General features: G+C 40.3%; 1 protein-coding gene across 11 annotated transcripts in view; it reads left to right on the top strand.

Moving 5' to 3' along the window:
* SYNRG (synergin gamma) overlaps nucleotides 1-18,732 on the top strand; it is a 91,684-nt gene that overhangs the window by 38,175 nt on the left and 34,777 nt on the right. For all 11 annotated transcript variants that reach the window (XM_056126636.1, XM_056126639.1, XM_056126640.1 and 8 more), the window contains 3 exons: nucleotides 8,541-8,659; nucleotides 9,051-9,113; nucleotides 12,462-13,406. In XM_056126636.1, coding sequence (XP_055982611.1) covers nucleotides 8,541-8,659; nucleotides 9,051-9,113; nucleotides 12,462-13,406 — 1,127 coding nt within the window. The remainder of the gene's footprint in view (nucleotides 1-8,540; nucleotides 8,660-9,050; nucleotides 9,114-12,461; nucleotides 13,407-18,732) is intronic.

An 18,732-nucleotide genomic window follows, 5' to 3' on the forward strand; every position in this document is an offset into this window, starting at 1 on the left:
TGTTTCTGAGTCTCTGGGATCATGACCGTTAAGCAGTTTGATCAGGAACCAGAGAGGCTTTGCCTCCAATTATATAGCTGAGCTGGAGGTTGTTTGTGGGTGTGTCTCCCACATACCTAACTTTCGGCCATTTACTTTCTTGGTAAACTTTGCCCCAAGTTGTTGGGGTCTGGCCAAAAGCACAACAGCAGTTTGGGGGTATCTAGAAGTCTAAAGGCACCATAAGGCCGCTGATGCACTCGTCTCACAGGTACAGATTGACCTGCTGGCAGCACCATACCCCCTCACTCACTTTTTTAAAGTATTCACTCTTTCACAGAGTGGAGCATACCAAACTTTGAGTAAGCAAGAAGAATTTCATTGCTTTTATTTTTAAAACTTGTTTTTATTAGAATACATACTCTGTTGCTCTTGTGTTTTTGTTGGTGCAATTTAATTGATCTTATATTTTAATCACTCAGTTGTTTCATGGTTAACACTTGCTGCATAGACACTGTTATGTAACTAAGAGATAGACATTATAGGGAATTATAAATTAGGAAAAGAGATTTTTGTGTTTTTAAGAGAACATGAGAGCGACACATAGAAGAAAAATACTGTGCAAGTAAATTTCTAAGCCCTCTACACAAGCAACTGTATAATTAACCCAAGAGACACATTGCATTTCTTTTGCTGTTGTTTTTCATTCTTAATTGAATCACAGTGAGCTACACAGTAAGATGATTGGGTTTCAGTCATACAACATTCCAGCACCTGTCCCTTCAGCAGTATACATTTCCCATCACCAATGTCCCCAGTTTCCCTCCCAACTCCCAACCCCCACAGATTGTATTTCTTTACTAGATCTTTAACTCATTTTTTATTTGTTTCTGTTTTGGGGCCACACCCGGTGGTGCTCAGTGGTTACTCCTGACTATGCACTCAGGAATTGCTCCTTAAATGCCTGCGGAACAATGGTGTGCCAGGCATCAAACCCAGGTCAGCCATGTGCAAGGCAAAATGCCCTGCCCACAGTACTATCACTCTAGTCCCTAGATCTTTTTCTCTCTCTCTTTTTTTTTGTTCATTTTGGTTCATACTCAGTTATGTTCAGGGGTTATTCCTGGCTCTGCATTCAGGAATTAGACCTGGAAGTGCTCCAGGATCCATATGGGATGCCAGAGATCAACTGCGTGCAAGGCAAACACCCTACCGGCTGTACTATTGCTCCAGCCCCAATCTTTTTCTCTTAACAAAATTCATTGTTTTTAATTTCTTTTAAAAAACAAGTCACCCAGACTTCTCAAATTACCATCTTAAAATTAAATTGTTTTCCAATTTAAGCTATTAGATTATCTTTTCCTTCCTTGGTGAATCACGTCATTATATCCGGTCACCAAATCAAAGACATTTTTTTTGTTAGGGCTCCCTCTTCTTTTATTGTCATTGACTCCAGTAGCTTTTTTTTGGCTTGGAGAAAGATTGTGTGTGACATTCCCTTCCTGCCTATCTCTCTGCTCTTTGCCATTTCACTAATACTTATGCTTCCGCCAGGCCTGTAACTCCACGCAGAACATACTCTTCATCTAGACCAGACTTTAAATTTCTGGTCTTTTACATTATTTTCCCTCAGTCTACAATTATCTCAAAAATAAGCTCAATGTTAAAGTTATTATATTAGTTTTTATTAATCCTCACTATGTCAAAAATGCCTTACAAGTACCGGTGCCTTGATTTGTACTTTCTGGCTTTATTATTTACCTCATTAGACAATTAAGAACCTGAATAGGATACTATATTTCTCTCAATGTAGTTCTTATCCCATAAGTGATCCATAGAGGTGGAAATACAAGCACACCTGGGGTATATTTCAGGTTTGGTTCCAGGCCACTGCAGTAAAATGGGAAAGCAAGTCATACAAAAATTTTTTTTGTTTCCCAGGGCATATGAAAGTTGGGAGAGATAGTATAGAGTGCAGGGCCTTGCCTTGCACACAGCTGACTTTGACTTGATCCCCAGAACCCCATATGTCCTCCAAATCCACCAGGAGTGATCTCTGAATGCAGAGCCAGGAGAAACTCCTGAACACCGCCACGTGTGGCTCAAAAATATGTTCAGGGCTCTAGGGGGAAGTGCATGCCTGGAATACACGGGGCTGGGAGTTAGTCCAAACCTCCATGTGTCTCCCAGGTACCTCTCAGTGTATCCCTGGTGACCCCCAGAATCACTGAAGAGGTAGCATTGTGTCAAAATACATATGTGTGTATGCATATATAACTTAATCAAATATGACAGTAAGACACAAATTAGTTGACACCATTTTTTACATGTAAAATTCCCAGGTTTGATCCCCAGTACCACATGCCTTCTTGACACCGACCCAAGAGTGACCCTGAGCACCTTCCTTCCAAGTGTGGTCCAGAAACAAAAATATATCAGTATTTATGAAGTACAATAAATCAGAACATAACAAAACATAGCAAAATGAAATATGGGCTCTATTGCAACAAGTTTATCGAATTGGTTATTTTTATCCTCTGGGGTAAAAAGTATCTTAATATAGATAAAATCAGAATTTGGAGATAGAAGTTTTAAGAGGTAACCAGACCTGAGAAACAGTAATAGGAATTTATGGGGCAGTGTCCACGTAATATTTCACTTTTGTATGCAATCATATCTTACAAACTGAAATGTCATTTGGGAGCCAGAGAGAGAGTACAGCAGGTAAAGCAAACGCTTGAACTGGGTTCAATCCTCAGCACTCCATATGGTCCCCTGAGCCTTGCCAGTAGTGATGATCCTTGAGTGCAGACGTGAGCACTACCAGTGTGGCCTCCCCAAGTCAAAACAAAAAACAGAATTTCCATTTTGACTTCACTGCTTCCATGCTTACTTTTTTTTTCTATTTTTTTTTTGGAGGGGGGGTCACACCTGGTGATGCACAGGGATTACTCCTGGTTCTGCACTCAGGAATTACTCCTGGTGGTGCTCAGGGTATCATATGGGATGCTGGGAATCAAACCCAGGTCGGCCACATGCAAGGCAAATGCTCTACCCACTATGCTATCACTCCAGCCCCCACCCCCCATGCTTTCCTTTTATAAAAACATTGTGCTCGTGTCTGCAAGTTCCCATTCATTGTTCATTGACTCCTTCAGGAGCTTTTATGTAGCATCAGCTTGCTATATGCCAGACATAGATGAGAGTAGGTATTAGAAATGCAGCAGCAAAATACAATTCCTGCTATAAATAAGTTTAATCTGGGTATTTGTGTTTTCTTAGAAACTCTTAGAAATGGTCCAGGTTTATATACTCATATATAGTGAATTTTCTAGTTTATGATACAGTCTTTCATATGTGTGTTTATCTTGAAAGTCTCTATGTTAAGTCACAGTATGAATAGCTAAGCCTACAGCAAGAATGACCTCTTTGGGCTATATTTAAGGCAGAAAATGAGCATTTGTCCAAGAAGATAAAAAAAGAAAGTAGCGTCTTAAAAATGGGCCAGGATGACAAGTATTGTTGGTCTGTGAAAAAAATGACAATCATTAAGGGAAATACCAGATGTCTTATGATTTGTGACATAATCTGTAAAGTATTTTTGAAATAAAAAGTGACAACATGATGTTGATTCCTGCTGCTTAGTTGAGATAAATTCAGCTGCCATGGCAGTCCTGTTGTAAATGAGTTATTCTAGATTTGGTTACAAACACTGAGAAGGGTCTGAGTAATTGATTGGACTTGGTGTTGAACTGGTTGTCAAATGAGAGGAGAAATAGTGCTTAAACTTGCTCCTCAGACATGAAAGGGAGGCTGGAAGACAGCACCATTATTCACTTATCCACTCGGAAAATACTATGTGCCAGGCACAGGAGAGCTTAGAATAGTAATTAGTCATGGGACATTGACAGTAGAATAGAGGGGTAAAGGAGCTAAGGGGCCAAGATTGTATTTGGTTAGTTTGTTTTATTTTGCTATTTAAATGTGTGTATTAAACAGAATGAGCTACTAAGTACAACCATCTGTTAGAGCCACGTGGAATGATTAGGAAAAGTTAATTGGGTACACTGGAGGAAAAGCAAAATATCTTTTTGTGGCCAGTTCTCTAGTCTTTTCAGTGGTGTGCAAGCTCAACTTTTAAAAAATTTAAATACCACGATTTACAAAGTTGTTCATAGTACAGTTGTTTCAAGCATTTAAGCATTCAGTGTTCCAACCAATTCCCCCACCAACTAGTGTAACCACCAGTGTGCAAACTTATCATTTTAAAACAGTTCACCTCTCTTACATGAGTACGTTTCAGTGGCATTGAAGAGTAGAAATAGGGGTTAGAGTGATAGGACAGTGGGTTGGATGCTTTCCTTGCACACGACAAACCTGGGTTCAATTCCCAGCATCTTATATCGTCCCCCAAGCACCAACAAGAGTAATTCCTGAGTGCAGAGCCAGGAGTAAACCCTAAGCATTGAGCATTACTGGATGTGACCCAGAAACATAAAAGAAAAAGAAGGGAGGGAAAAGTAGAAATAACTTTATATTTGAAATAGATAATGACTGCTATATGTAGCATAAACATTTTCATGGTGATTGTAGATTTTTTTTAAGTAACTGCAGGGGGTGGGGGGCGGTTGGAGAGATAGTATAGTGGGTAGGGATTTGCCTTGCACTCAGCCAAGCTGGGTTCAATCCCCGATATCCCACATGGTCCCCTGAGCCCTGCCCGGAGTGATCCCTGAGCACAGAGCCAGGAGTAAGCCCTGAGCACCACTGGGTGTGGCCCCAAAACAAGTGGATGTAGAGAAAACTGGAATTAATTCATTTGTAATCACTTGATCACTTGACTTCTCGTTAATCATTGATTTGCCTGAGCAGGCGCCAGTAACGTCTCCATTTATCCCTGTCACGTGCTAGTGTAGCCCAATGGCGTCTGTTCGTTCTAGGAACACGAAGAGCCTCAAACCGATCGTTCAGGATCTAATTTGTAATAGTCATAAAAATTTGTAGTAGTCATAAAAATTTTAGTATGAACCATAACTCTTTGAATTGAATTGTATTTAATTAATTTCAAATAGCAGTTCATCACCTTTAATATTTCTATTTTTCCCCAAATTTGGGGGGGGGCAGAAATTTTAATTTATAATCTCAATGAAATATTCCCTTCAGATAATTTTGACAGTGTGCGTTTTTTCTTTTTGATTGGAGGGGTGCTCTAAAGAGCTGCTAGGAAGACCCAGGGACCCCTCTTGGCTTTTCTCAGCTCACTGGGCAGTAGTTCAGTCTGAGAGGTCTGAGGCTCTGAGGCTTCTGTCCAGCAGTGATGCTCTAGGGACAGTGTGGTGCTGGGGGTCAAATCAGGGTTGGCCACATGCAAGCTATGTCCTAATCTCTGCACTTTCTCTAACCCCTTTCCAATGTACTTTTAAAGACCAGTAGCTAAAGTTGGCTTATCATGAAAAATAAATTCACATTTGTATTTTTCCCCCCATGACATTAATTACCTTTAGTCCTGTATACCTTTCTGTATAGTGAGTTGTAGCTTCCTTATGAAACATTTTTTTAAAAATCTACCTATAATACATAGAATATAACCTATTTGTCAAGATCAAATATATAGCAGATATTTATTAGCGATGAGAAGTTACAATATTTGAAGCACTAAGTCCTAAAGGACTCTGAACCTCCATGCCTGTGTAAGAGCTGGGTTTTCCCCTTGCTTGTAGGCTGCTGATAAGAATGACTGGAAAGATTTTTGCTCAAAGGCAAATAACTCAATGGAAATCCATTTATAGAATGTGCATGTGATATTGAATGGCACATGCTAGTAGTGAAATGTAGTCATTCATGTGCAAAGATTCCACAGACCTGCCTGAGTCTGATAAGGAGAAGGGGGTGGGGGAGCAAAGCTTTTAATAGTATGCCTTTAAGCTATCCGAGGATTACCCACACATATACAATTCATTACTACTACTTTTCCATCCATAGTCAAAAGTATCTGTATCTAATTTTCAAGCAATTGTTGTTTTTCTACAAAGCTAGCATCTGGAACCACTGATGTCACCCTTGTAAAGATGCAGATTGTTTTAACTCTGCTGTTGCCTATCAGATCTGTGAGCATCTGCCAGTAAGCACTGAAACATGATCAAAAAGAAAACTTACGTCTTGATTTGAACATTTCACAAACTGACTTTCAGTTATATTTTTTAAATGTTATTTATCAGTCAGGTAACAGTGTAATTGTATTAACATTTATGGTATGATAAATAGATTTTTGTTGTTGTTGTTTTGGGACTACATCCGAGATGCTCAGGGGTTACTCCTGGCTCTGAACTCAGAAATTGTTCCTGGCAGTGCTCAGGGGACCACCTGGGATTCTAGGGATCAAACCTGGTTTGGCAGCGTGCGAGGCAAATGCCCTACTCACTATATAATTGCTCCAACCCCACAATAAGTAAAATTTTATCTTAACTATAACACCTCTGCATTCTGAGCCCACTTTAGGAAATAATATATATTGAAGCTAACATGATTTATGTTAAGATGCTGGTTATAGGACCACTGGAGCATGTTTTGCATGTAGAAGGCCAGGGTTAGATTCCAGCACCATGTGGTCCCCCAGGCACCACTGGGAGAAAACCCTGAGCACTGAGAAAGAGTAATTAGGTGTATATATTTGAAGCTGAGAGTCTTCCAAACAGTGCCAGATGATTGGCACCAGGCATTGTCAGAGGTGTTTGGGGATTTACAGGGTCAGGGGTCCAAGTGGTACCAGGGAGCAGACTCAGGTACTTTTTTATTTTTTTTTTTTTGCTTTTTTTGGGTCACACCTGGCAATGCACAGGGATTACTCCAGGCTCTGTGCTCAGGAATTACCCCTGGCGGTGCTCAAGGGACCATATGGGATGCTGGGAATCGAACCCTGGTTGGCCGCGTGCAAGGCAAATGCCCTACCCACTGTGCTATTGCTCCAGCCCCAGACTCAGGTACTTTTGCATGTAAGGCATGTCCTACGCCTCTGAGTTATCTCCCCAGACCTGGAGCTCTTCACTCCTGCAGTTTTGTCTTTTGGGTTTTTTAAACTGGGGCCATACTCAGTACTGGGTATCCCAGGGCCACAGCTGGCAGAGATGGACCTATGAAAACCAATGAAGAATATCAAGCTAAGTGAAATGAGTCAGAAAGAGAGGGACAGACATAGAAGGACTGCACTCATTTGTGGAGTATAAAACAACATAACATGAGGCTGACACCTAAGGATAGTAGATACACAGGACAGATAGATTTCTCCATAGCTAGAAGCCTGCCTCTTGAGCAAAGGGGAGAAGGCACCTGGAATAGAGAAGGGATCACTAAGAAAAAGATGGCTGGAGGAATTGGCCGGGATGGGAGATGTGTGCAGAAAGTAGATAAAGGACCAAACATTATAACCTCTGATGGTCTGTATTGCAAACCACAATGCCCAAAAGTAGAGAGAGATTATGGGGAGTCATGTCTGCCATGGAGGCAGAGGGAGGGTGGGAAAGGGGGGGGTATACTGGGGATATTGGTGGTGGGGAATGTGCACTGGTGGAAGGAGGGGTGTTTGATCATTGTGTGATTGTAACCCAAACATGAAAGCTTGTAACTATCTCACAGTGATTCAATAAAGTTAATTAAAAAAGAAACAAGAAAAAAACAAGGTCGACAGTGGTTTATGGCTACGGAAGTCATATCCAGCAAGATTCAAGCTACATAGGGCAGTACTGTTCAGAAGGAGGGGTCCATGCAGTGCCAGGGATCAAAGCTAGGACTTTGCATATGGAGGACATGTGCTGTATCTCTTGAACCACTTCCCTGGCTCCCACTTTGCAGTTTTATGAACCTTAAATTAAAATGACAGGTCATCATTCTCTTGTTTCCCCATGACATTCCATTTATTGTTACAGCTTGAATAACAGATTAAACAGTCTGCATGCATCAAATCCTTTGAAGATAATCAAGAAAAGAATTACTTGTTTGAATGCTCTTTTAATTGAGGGTGAAGGGCTCGGACCAAAACCAACCAACGAGGCTCAGGGGTCACTCCTAGTGGTGCTCAGGAGAGGATATGCAAAACTGAGAATCAAACCCAGCGTCAGCTACCCTTTTACTCTCTGTCTGGCCCCGGTGTCTAACTTTTACTGTTTTTCATTTCTTTACATTTTATTTATGAAATTAAGCAAATTTATGGGGGCTAGAGAGAGTACAGCAGGCAAGTGACTACTTGCCTTGCATGCAGCTTTGATCTCCTGGCACCCCATATGGTTCCCTGAGCACCACCAAGAGTGATCTCAGAGTACAGAGCCGGAAGCTTGAGCACTGCTCATTTGCCCCCCCCCAAAAAAAATTTTAAGCAAATTTATGGAGGAAAAGTATAGTTCAACTCAATTTAAAAATTCCACATCCCCCCCCCCCCCCAGTTTCCAATTTTAAAGTAGGGATCCATGAGTTTTAACCAGATATCTGTTTGTCATTTTAATTCTAATTTTCTACGTGATGAATAATTTGATGTTCTGATCATTAAGGAATCTTTTTCCCCCTTTTAGTGCCCCTTCTTTGTTGATGCCACTTTCTGGAACTAAAACATCTGCTTCAGCAGATAAATATGCTGTGTTTAAAGGAATTACAACTGACAAGTCCTCTGAAAATACGGTTCCATTTGGAGGTAAAAACAGTTCACGTGTCATAAACCTGTGAATGTCAATTAGTTTTTGGATGCCACGGTTCTAACCCAGGGCCTTATGCATGCAAGGCAAGAAGGCATGTACTCTACCACGTGACCACATACCCAGCCTCAGTCTTTGTTTTTCATGGTTGTCTTTCATGGTGAATGTGTAAAATGCTTCATACCATATGTAAGTCTGTTTTATTAATCTAGTCTGTTTTCCTTAAACTGTGATCTCAGTCTTTTAAAAAAAATTGTCCCTCTTTTTGTGGTGCCAGGGATCAGACCAAGATTTCATGCATGAAAGTCATGCGCTTTATCATTGGGCCACATCCCCGGCCCCTGATCTCAGGGTCCTTAGCTTTAATTAAACTTCTGTCTTTCATCACAGAGTCTGGTGATAAATATAGTGCTTTCAGAGAACTCGAACAGACAGCAGAGAATAAGTCTTTAGGTAAGTTTTTGTTTCTCAAATTTGCTTGTTAATAAAAAGGGATTGTTTTTTGGCAGGGGCGGGGGATTCTTTCAGTAACAATCAGCATTATTCAATGACTGAAAATTAGAGGAGGAAAATTATGGTTCATTTTTAGGGGAATCTTTTCAAATTTAGGCAAGTTGATACATTTTCCTGACTACATTTCCTTTCACTAGAAGCCTTAAATCATGTTAGAGCCCTAAATAAAATGCAGGATGTGAGTACTTTTATTTGGTTTGGTTTTGGGGCCACATCCAGTGATGCCCAGTTTTACTCCTGGGTTCAGCACTCAATGTTCTCTCCTGGTAGTGCTCAGGGGACTATATGGGGTTTTACTCCTGAGTTCTGTACTCAATGCTCCCTCTTGGTAGTGCTCAGGGGCATATATGGGGTTCTGGGGATCGAACTTGGGTTTGCTGCTTGTAGACAAACTCCTTACCTGCTATACTGTCTCTCTTGCCCCAACTTTTATTATTATAATGTTCAATAAACCTTGAAATGTCTGAACTATGCAAAAGGCAGCAATCTTTCATACTACAAAATTTTTTAATTGGTTGTAGTTTTTATAGGGTTGTTTGTTTTGATGGGGGTTTGAGCCACACCCAGCCGTACTCAATACTTACTACTGGCTGTGTGCTCAGGGATCATTCCTGGTAGACTCAGGGAAAAATATGGGTGCCAGGGATCAAACCCAGGTCATCCATGTGCAAGGCAAGCTCCTTATCTGTTGTACTATCACTCTGGCCCCTGCTTGCAGTTTAATTAGATGAAATAAGAATTTTTGTACGTGTGTAGTTCCTGTTTCTGAATGAAAGGGCTTAGAGTTGAGAGAATATTAAATGATAATTTAGGGCCTGGTGACATAGTAAAGCAGGTTGGGCATTTGTCTTGCACAAGACCTACCTGGGTACAATCCTCAGCACCCCATTTGGTTTCCTGAGCCCTCCAGGAGTGACCTAAGTGCGGAGCCAGGAGTAAGCTTTGAGCACTGTGGGTGTGACCCATAATCAAAACCAAAGAAATTCGAGCCTCAACATGTGTTAAGGATTATGTTTGTCACTAAATCCTGCTATACAATTAACTCATGCAAAAAAATTACTTTCACTATTAAATTTGTAAATCTATCCATTTAAATTTCTCTCACCCAGCTTACATTTCTAATGGAAAAGTTTGCAAATCAGCAGTAAGTTTAGTTTGCTGTGGTGATTTTTTTAATAGCTAAGTAAAACTTGTCAATTTCACAATATTTCAAAGCAGCCCAGCATAAATTTAGTCTGTGATAAAATTAGTTGCTTACTGGACCAGTTGTATGGCTCATTGGTAGAGCATTTGTCTTTCATATGTGAGGCCCTGGGTTCAATCCCCAGTACTGCCTGGTCCCCTGGAAACAATTCCCAAGTCCTACCAGGTATGGCCCCAGAACCAAAAATTAACTCTATAACTTTTTATTATTTACAAAAATAATAATACGGATCAATGATAAACTTGCCTAAAATTGTAGGGTGGTCTTCAAAGTTTTACATCTGCTTCTCTTAGTTTGTGAAATTGACCTTACTTTCATTAGTCATATGTCTTAAGAGCATAAAATATGAGCCCAAGCCTACATCTCATTAGTGGTCCACATGTCGCACATGTCTAAGGCCCTAGATTCAACTTCCAGCACCTCAAAAAAAAAAAAAAAACCTGAAATACAGAAATTCAGAATACTGCCTTATTCTTTCTAAATGTTTCCTAGTAATATTATATAGCTTTCTCAGTGTTGATGAATTATCCTGGTGAATTAGTTAAGTAATTCAGATAAGGAGGAAAAGTCAAACATTGTTTCCCATGCTTTTTTATTTGTTACAAATATAGTGTATTTAAGGCAACTATGTTATTTGAATGCCAGCTTTAATTAAATTTTGTTTTTAAAATGTGCCCTTAGCTAGAGTGTTTTGCAAGTTAGTAGACACCTACTCAATAAAGTTTATCAAAATTGCCTTCAAATGAATGATTCTGTATTGTGGAACAAGACCACATAGTAAAGACCAATAGTAAAGTACCTCAGGGAGCAGAGTGTTCTACATGGCAGATTGTAGATTTACATGTGGATTTTCCATAACTTTATTTCTATCTATGATATATTTTCTTAATTATTATTAATATGTTTAATTTTGGGGGGCTGGAGCGATAGCACAGCGGGTAGGGCGTTCACCTTACACGCGGCCAACATGGCCGACCCGAGTTCGATTCCTCCGCCCCTCTCGGAGAGCCCGGCAAGCTACCGAGAGTATTCGATATGCCAGACACAGTAACAACAAAGTCTCCAATGGAGACGTTACTGGGCCCGCTCGAGCAAATCGACGATCAATGGGAGGGCCTTTACCTTAGGCTGGAGCGATAGCACAGCGGGTAGGGCATTCGCCTTACAAGTGGCCAACATGGCCGACCCCAGTTCGATTCCTCCGCCCCTGTTGGAGAGCCCGGCAAGCTACCGAGAGTATTCGATATGCCAGACACAGTAACAACAAAGTCTCCAATGGAGACGTTACTGGGCCTGCTCGAGCAAATCGACGATCAACGGGAGGGCCTTTACCTTTACCTTTATGTTTAATTTTTAATTTTGGGGGTGGAGGCGCTGAAGCCACACCTAGCGTGCTTAGGGGCTACTCCTGACTCTGTGGTGAAGTGTGACCTCTGACAGTGTTCAGAGGACTGAATGTGGTACTGGAGGTTTGAACAAGGTTTAGCGGAGGCAAGACAAGCTCTTTACTATCTCAGCGGCACATTTTTTATGTGGGGCCACACCTGGGTTATACCCAGTAGCACTCAGGAGGCCATGCAGTGTTGCGCATCGGACTTAGCCTTGCCTATGCAGGCATTTGCTCCATCATTGAGTTACCCCCCCAGCCCCCAAATTTTATCTTCAGTGTGCCACTACATGAATGTGCCCCTCTTCAGGAACCTTCAGCACCTGTTTCTTATGCTACGATGCTTATTTAGTTGGCTCACTATTGTGAGAAAGCATCTGATGAGCAGTGTTTATTGCCATCACCCTAATCTGGTGATGTCAGATTAGGGATCATAGCACATAATAATAAACAGATGAAAACATTACTTTTGGTGTTCTCAGTTTGGCTTTTATTTCCCAGTCGCTAACCTTCAATGTGAAAATAGATAGGTGGCTTCCAAAGGAATTATTTTTAGGTTTTTGAATTGTGATTAAATAATGTCAGGGAAAGTTTACAAAATGAAGCTTGTAATTTCATATGCTTGCAAATACATGTCATGTGGCCTTTGGGTTGTATTTTTTTCTTAGTTATTTGGTTGTATTTTTTTTTCTTTCAGGAGAAAACTTTGCCGAATTCAGATCTGCAGGAACTGATGAGGGTTTCACTGATTTTAAAACCGCCGATAGTGTATCACCACTAGAGCCACCAACTAAAGACAAAACTTTTCCAGCAGCTTTTCCTTCAGGAACTGTACAACAGAAACAACAAACTCAAGTGAAAAACCCTCTGAACTTAGCTGACCTAGACATGTTTTCCTCAGTTAACTGCAGCAGTGAGAAGCCGTTGTCTTTTCCTGCTGCCTTTAATGCTTCAAAATCTGTTTCCACACGACCCCAGCCAGCAGCATCTGCAGCTACAGCCGCATTGGCATCAACTAAAACTTCTAGTCTGGCTGATGACTTTGGAGAATTCAGCCTTTTTGGGGAATATTCTAGTCCAGCACCCACTGGGGAGCAGGACGACTTTGCAGATTTTATGGCTTTCAGTAATAGCTCCATTTCATGCGAGCAAAAGGCAGAGGAGAAATATGAGGCCGTTAGGGAGGAAGCATGTCCCACTCCTGTCACCAGTAGCTCAAGCGGCGCTGTGAAAAGTGGACCAAACTCCGTTGCTCCATCCACCAAATACGACGTCTTCAGACAGCTTTCTCTGGAAGGATCCGGACTGGGTGGTGAAGAATTGAAAGAGAACACTCCTTCAGCCAAAAGCGATGATGATTTTGCTGACTTCCACTCCAATAAATTTTCTTCCACAAGCTCAGACAAGTCCCTGGGCGAGAAAGCGATGGCTTTCAGACACGCCAAAGAAGACTCTGCTTCTGTGAAGTCTTTGGATCTCCCTTCCATTGGCGGCAGCAGCGTTGGCAAGGAGGACTCCGAAGATGCACTCTCTGTTCAGTTTGACATGAAACTGGCTGATGTAGGAGGAGATCTTAAACATGTCATGTCTGATAGCTCTTTGGATTTGCCAACAGTTAGTGGCCAGCATCCTCCTGCCGCAGGTGAGGAATTGGTACGATTGCTCTGGTGATGGTGTTGTAGGTCTCAGAGATGGTTCTGTGGGAGTTCATTTTACGAAGAGTAAGTCTGGCCCTTAACCTTTATGAATTTCCAGTAATTATCTTCTTCATTGCCAATCCTTAAAAAAAAAAAGTCTTTAGTTTGATTCAGTAGCTAGTCGGATAGAGAGATATCATGAATACTGTACTTATACTGGATAGCCAAAATATTTTCATTTTGAAATCTGACACCAAGTTAGTGTTACAGAGGCACAAAACAGTCTGTTGCTAACAGAACCCCACGTTGCCAGAAATGATAAAGACTTTTGCAGTGTCTGTAATGTTCCTCCATTTCTGTGAGTGAAATCAGCGTTTCTCCTTTTTCTTCTCTTGGGCTTATGTGGCAGCTGCCAATATAGTATTCTGTTCGTAGTTGAGTCTTGTGAGACTAAAGAAATGAAACTGTCTAAGGAGTTGTATGCCACAGTTGGTCACATCCCCACAAGAAAAGAGGAGGGAGAGTGTAGAGAGTGTCCTTGGGAGTTCAGGGTCTGGTGAGGAGGAGGTCGTGAGTTGTTAATTGAATCAGATGTGATTTTTTTTCCCCAGTGTTAACTCTGATACCAGAAGTATTGCATTGTAACATAGCTCTAGATGGTAGAATAGGGTAACTACTAACTTTCTCATAAAATGTTTGAAAGCATCTTATGATTGAGCCCTCCTTACGTTTCCTGTGGATTTAGATGTAGCAAACATTTATTCTCTATTCCAAGTTCCTGTCACTAAAAACTAGATTACCAAGTGTCCTAGTTTTTATTTAGTTTTTTGTTATTTGGCATATATATAGAAGGATAAACCTATTTTTGTGGCCTTTAACAATGAGAACTATCTCAGTATTACTGTATTATTCTAGCAAATGTGTTATGCATATGAAGGTTTGTTCTCTTTGAACTGGAGAAGGACACATTAAGCATTTCCAAGTTTACAGATTCATGCAGAAATTGTAAGGTATTACAGGTTTTACACAGATCTGATTGGTAAGTCAGAAAACAAAACTGCAACCATCCTTTGGCTATTGAAATCTGGGGGTGTATTCTTAAGTAGATTGCTGAATCCAGAACAAGTTATCCGAGCCCCTGCTCGCTGGTACAGCATTTTCCAAGTGCAGTGGGCTGTCTTGAGAGTTCCTTGTGCCCTAGTCAACTCCTTTTTTTGTACTTTTCCTCAGATATTTTCCTATCTTTTTGCTGCTCTATGTTTGATAGAACGGTTTTGTTTCTCATTTTTCTCCGAGCTCCTTGAGCCACAGCAGTGGTTGCAGAGTGTGCTCTGTTTTCTGAACAACAATCTTTGTTTTCTATTTAAAAATCCCATGACGTAGATACTTACCTTTTGGACTCTGAAGTTATTAATTAGAAGCTATTTTTCTGAAAGTGAATCTATATTCTTTCACAGTGCCAAGCTTGATGTCTTTATGAGAGAAGTCTAATCTGGGTTTGGGATGTTTTTTGTTTTAACTTTTCATTTCATTTGGGGGAGGGGTGGTTGGGTTTTTGATCTTGCTTACTCTGACTGGACTGTTTAAAAAAGAAAAAACAAATCTGTGCTTATGTTCTTTTCTGTATGTTTCGAACATTCCTAGCTTGGAAATTAATGTTCAAGCCAAGTGTCTTCAGTTTGAGGATCTTAAAAAACAAAGTGTTTCCTCTTTTTTGATCTGTAAACCTTCTGTCAGAAAGGAGCAGTATCCCTTTAGAGCGGTTGTTCAAAAGGGCTCGATGTCTGACCAATGAACTAAATTGTTTTTAACAAAACGACTGTATAAATGTATTGTAGAGGATAAATGGTTTTCTTCCCTGCAGTTTGGTTTTACTTGGTCCTCAGGTTCATTACAGTCTGAAGTACTTCTTATTGAAGTAAGCGGGTTAATGAGTGAATTAAAACTACTAGATTGCTGTCTCAGGACCTTAGTCCTGGTTTGAAACCCTAACTTAACTCTGAAGGGGATACTGACTCTTTCAACTCTTGCTATAATTGTTTGTATGGAAGGTAGATAATGATACTAATAACATTGCCTGATTCTGCTGCATATTGCATTTAACCCTTTGGGCCCTTGCTGCATATAATTTCAGTTAGGTTGCTTTTGTCTTCCCCTGCTTTCCCCTCCCCCACCTCTATGCCCCCTCACACACACTCAGTTTAATCTCTGTCATGTAGCATCTTATGTGCATTCATTAAGATTAAGTTTTGTTGGCAGCAAGGATTTAATCTCATTTGTGACACTCTCAAAGGGTTAGCAAGACTTGTAGCTAACTACCTACCACCTGTAAAGTAGCTCTTCTTTGACACTGAAAATCTTTGTATTTTATCAGCACCCTCCACCCCCTTTTTTTGGCTGCTTTTCTGATGTCTTTTTTTTTTTCAATTTAGACATTTTCTGTGTGAATGTGCCTTTTTGAACTTGCTTTGGTATATTCCTCTGCAAATACTGATCTGCATGCTTATTCTGATTACTCCTTTTCCAGCTCTTCTGTACCACTCTTTTTGTGATCTGTAAGTCCTATGTTAATAAATAATTCTTTGGCATATTTTGAAAGTGTGGGGATGTGTGTAATTTGTACTTTTTCAGGACTATGCTATAGAATCACGTGGTCCTCATCAAGTTTAAATATAGCATCTCCTAAAATTAGAGGGTTTTTTCAATTTTGTTTGTTTCTTCAAGCACCTTTCTCATGAGAGTATTGGTACATTTTAATCTTTTTCTTTTTCTTTAAAATACCATTGATTGGGGCTGGAGTGATAGCACAGCGGGTAGGGCGTTTGCCTTGCACATGACTGACCCGGGTTCGATTCCCTGCATCCCATATGGTCCCCCGAGCACCACCAGGGTTAATTCCTGAGTGCAGAGCCAGGAGTAAACCCTGAGCATCACTGGCTGTGACCCCAAAAGCAAAAAAATGAATTAATTAATTTAAAAATAAATTAAAAAATAAAATAGCATTGATCTGACTGGGAATGTACCTCAACAAAATGCCACTTGATTTGCATACATGATGCCTTGGTTTCAATCCCCAGTACTACCCTCCTACCCACCCCAAAAAATTACTTTTTAAATTTTCATTGGTCTAAAGGGCTGGAGTGATAGCACAGCGGGTAGGGCATTTGTCTTACACGCGGCCAACCTTCACTGACCCAAGTATAATTCCTCTGTCCCTCTCGGAGAGCCTGGCAGGCTACCGAGAGTATTTCGCCCTCATGGCAAAGCCTGGCAAGCTACCCGTGACGTATTTGATATGCCAAACACAGTCAGTGACAAGTCTCATGATGGAGACGTTACTGGGCCCGCTCGAGCAAATTGATGAACAGCGGGAGGACAGTGCTACAGTGCTACATTGGTCTAAATTTGTAACATGGCATTTAACTGAAATATAATTTTAAACTTAGGAGTTAAGTCTACTTTCACCTTAAATAATTTGCATAATGTATATAGGGGAAAATTTACCCCAAATTTCTTCCAGTAGAGTCTGTTACTTAAGAACAAAGTCTGTTACTTTGTGAAGGGAGGGACAGAAAGGGAAACTGAGGAGAATATGAATTTAATGTTGGGGAAGAGTGGCACAGAACTAGGGCGCAGAACTGTTAATAGCTAAATAGCTGTAAATTTAATTAAAATTTTCAGATATTATGGAGTTGGTCTTCTGAGCTTAGTAATCCAAACTGAATTTAAATTGAGAATCTCTGTGATGGAAAAGTTTCAGTGCTAATACTGGGAAGTCTTCAGGACTAAATTTGATTTGAAATTGGTCATCCCATCCTTCAATTGTAGAGCGTATTATTAAAACTGCTTTATGAAGCTGCCCTTCCTCATTTTTACTTATAGTTCATAAAGCAAGTTCTTAAAATGACCTTAGCAGATTCCCCAAATTAAGCTTTAAACCATTTTCTTTTTAAAGAAAACAGTTGTAGAAGGACCCATAATTTTTTTAATAGGTGTAAGCCAAATTTGGTAAATTTTTTGCCACTATAAAGTATAATAAGAGCAATAAACCTGGAAATACTGTTTTTCAGATAGAAGTCTTAGACCAACAAAAATTTGAGGGGAAAATGGTTATTACTTGTATTTAAAATGTGTATTCTTGGGACTAGAGCGATAGTACAAAGGTTAAGGTGCGTACCTTGCACACAGCCAACCACAGTTGATGGTGACATCACATATGGTCCCCTGCGCAAAGAGCCAGGAGTAAACCGTGAGCATTGCTGGGTATGGCCCCCTCCACCTCCCACCAAAATAATTAAAAATAAATACAACTTTTATTGTCATATTTTTAGGTTTTAGTTATTTGTTCTCTTTTCAAATTTGAGGAAGATTTTTTTTTTTAGTTTTTGCTAGTGAAACATCATGAGGTACAGTTGTAGACTTACAAATTTTTGTGCTTGGGTTTCAATTGTACAATGATCAAACACCCAGTGCCCATTTTCCACCACCACAGGTCCCAGTATCCCTCTTTTGGGTGTTGTGGTTTGCAAAAGAGGCATTGAGTGGCAATCATGTTTGGTCTATAGTCTACTTTCAGCATGCTTCTCCCATCCTGGGAGGATCCCAACACCCTTTATTTGGTGCTCCCTTCTCTATCTGAGCTGCCTTTTCCCCTAGCATGTGTGGCTGGCCTCCAAGCCATGGAGCAAAACTCCTGGTAATAATCTCGGCCACTCTTGGGTGTTAGTCTCCTATTTTGTTACTTTATGTTCCCCAGATGAATGCAATCTGTGTCTATCCCTCTCTTTCTGACTCATTTCACTTAACACGATACGATCATTGTATAACTGAAACCCAAGCACAAAAATTTGTAAGTCTACAACTGTACCTCATGGTGTTTCACTAATAAAAATTAAAATAAATTAAATTAAAAGGAAAAAAATTGAGGAAGAAAGTTGAACTGTAGGAGATGAGGATTTTTGAATAGGGTTCCTAAGAGATCATGCACAGAATTTGAAATAGGCCATTTGAGAAAGAAAAAAGGCTAAAATTGCTTGTTAGAGTTTATATGAATTCTTGTAGAAGTTGTTTTCTAAGGAAAAAACTTAAAAATACTGTGTTTTCCAGAGCATAATGAATCCTGAGAACATAGATGAATACTTGTTTTCCAAAGCCTTGTTTAATGGTATTGCATTTCAGTTATTGAAGTATGCTGCTAACAGATTTGGAAGCAAGCTCTTGGTGTTGCTTTCAGCTAGTGTCAGAGGCTACAGCCCTTTAGGATTCTCTGCTGCTGTGTATAAAAGCAGTCGTTGGTGGCTTTGATTGAAGAGTCTCTTTGTCTATAGAATC

The sequence above is a fragment of the Sorex fumeus genome, unplaced genomic scaffold (assembly GCF_029834395.1).
Source record: "Sorex fumeus unplaced genomic scaffold, SorFum_2.1 ptg000063l, whole genome shotgun sequence".
NCBI classification, from domain to species: Eukaryota; Metazoa; Chordata; class Mammalia; order Eulipotyphla; family Soricidae; genus Sorex; species Sorex fumeus.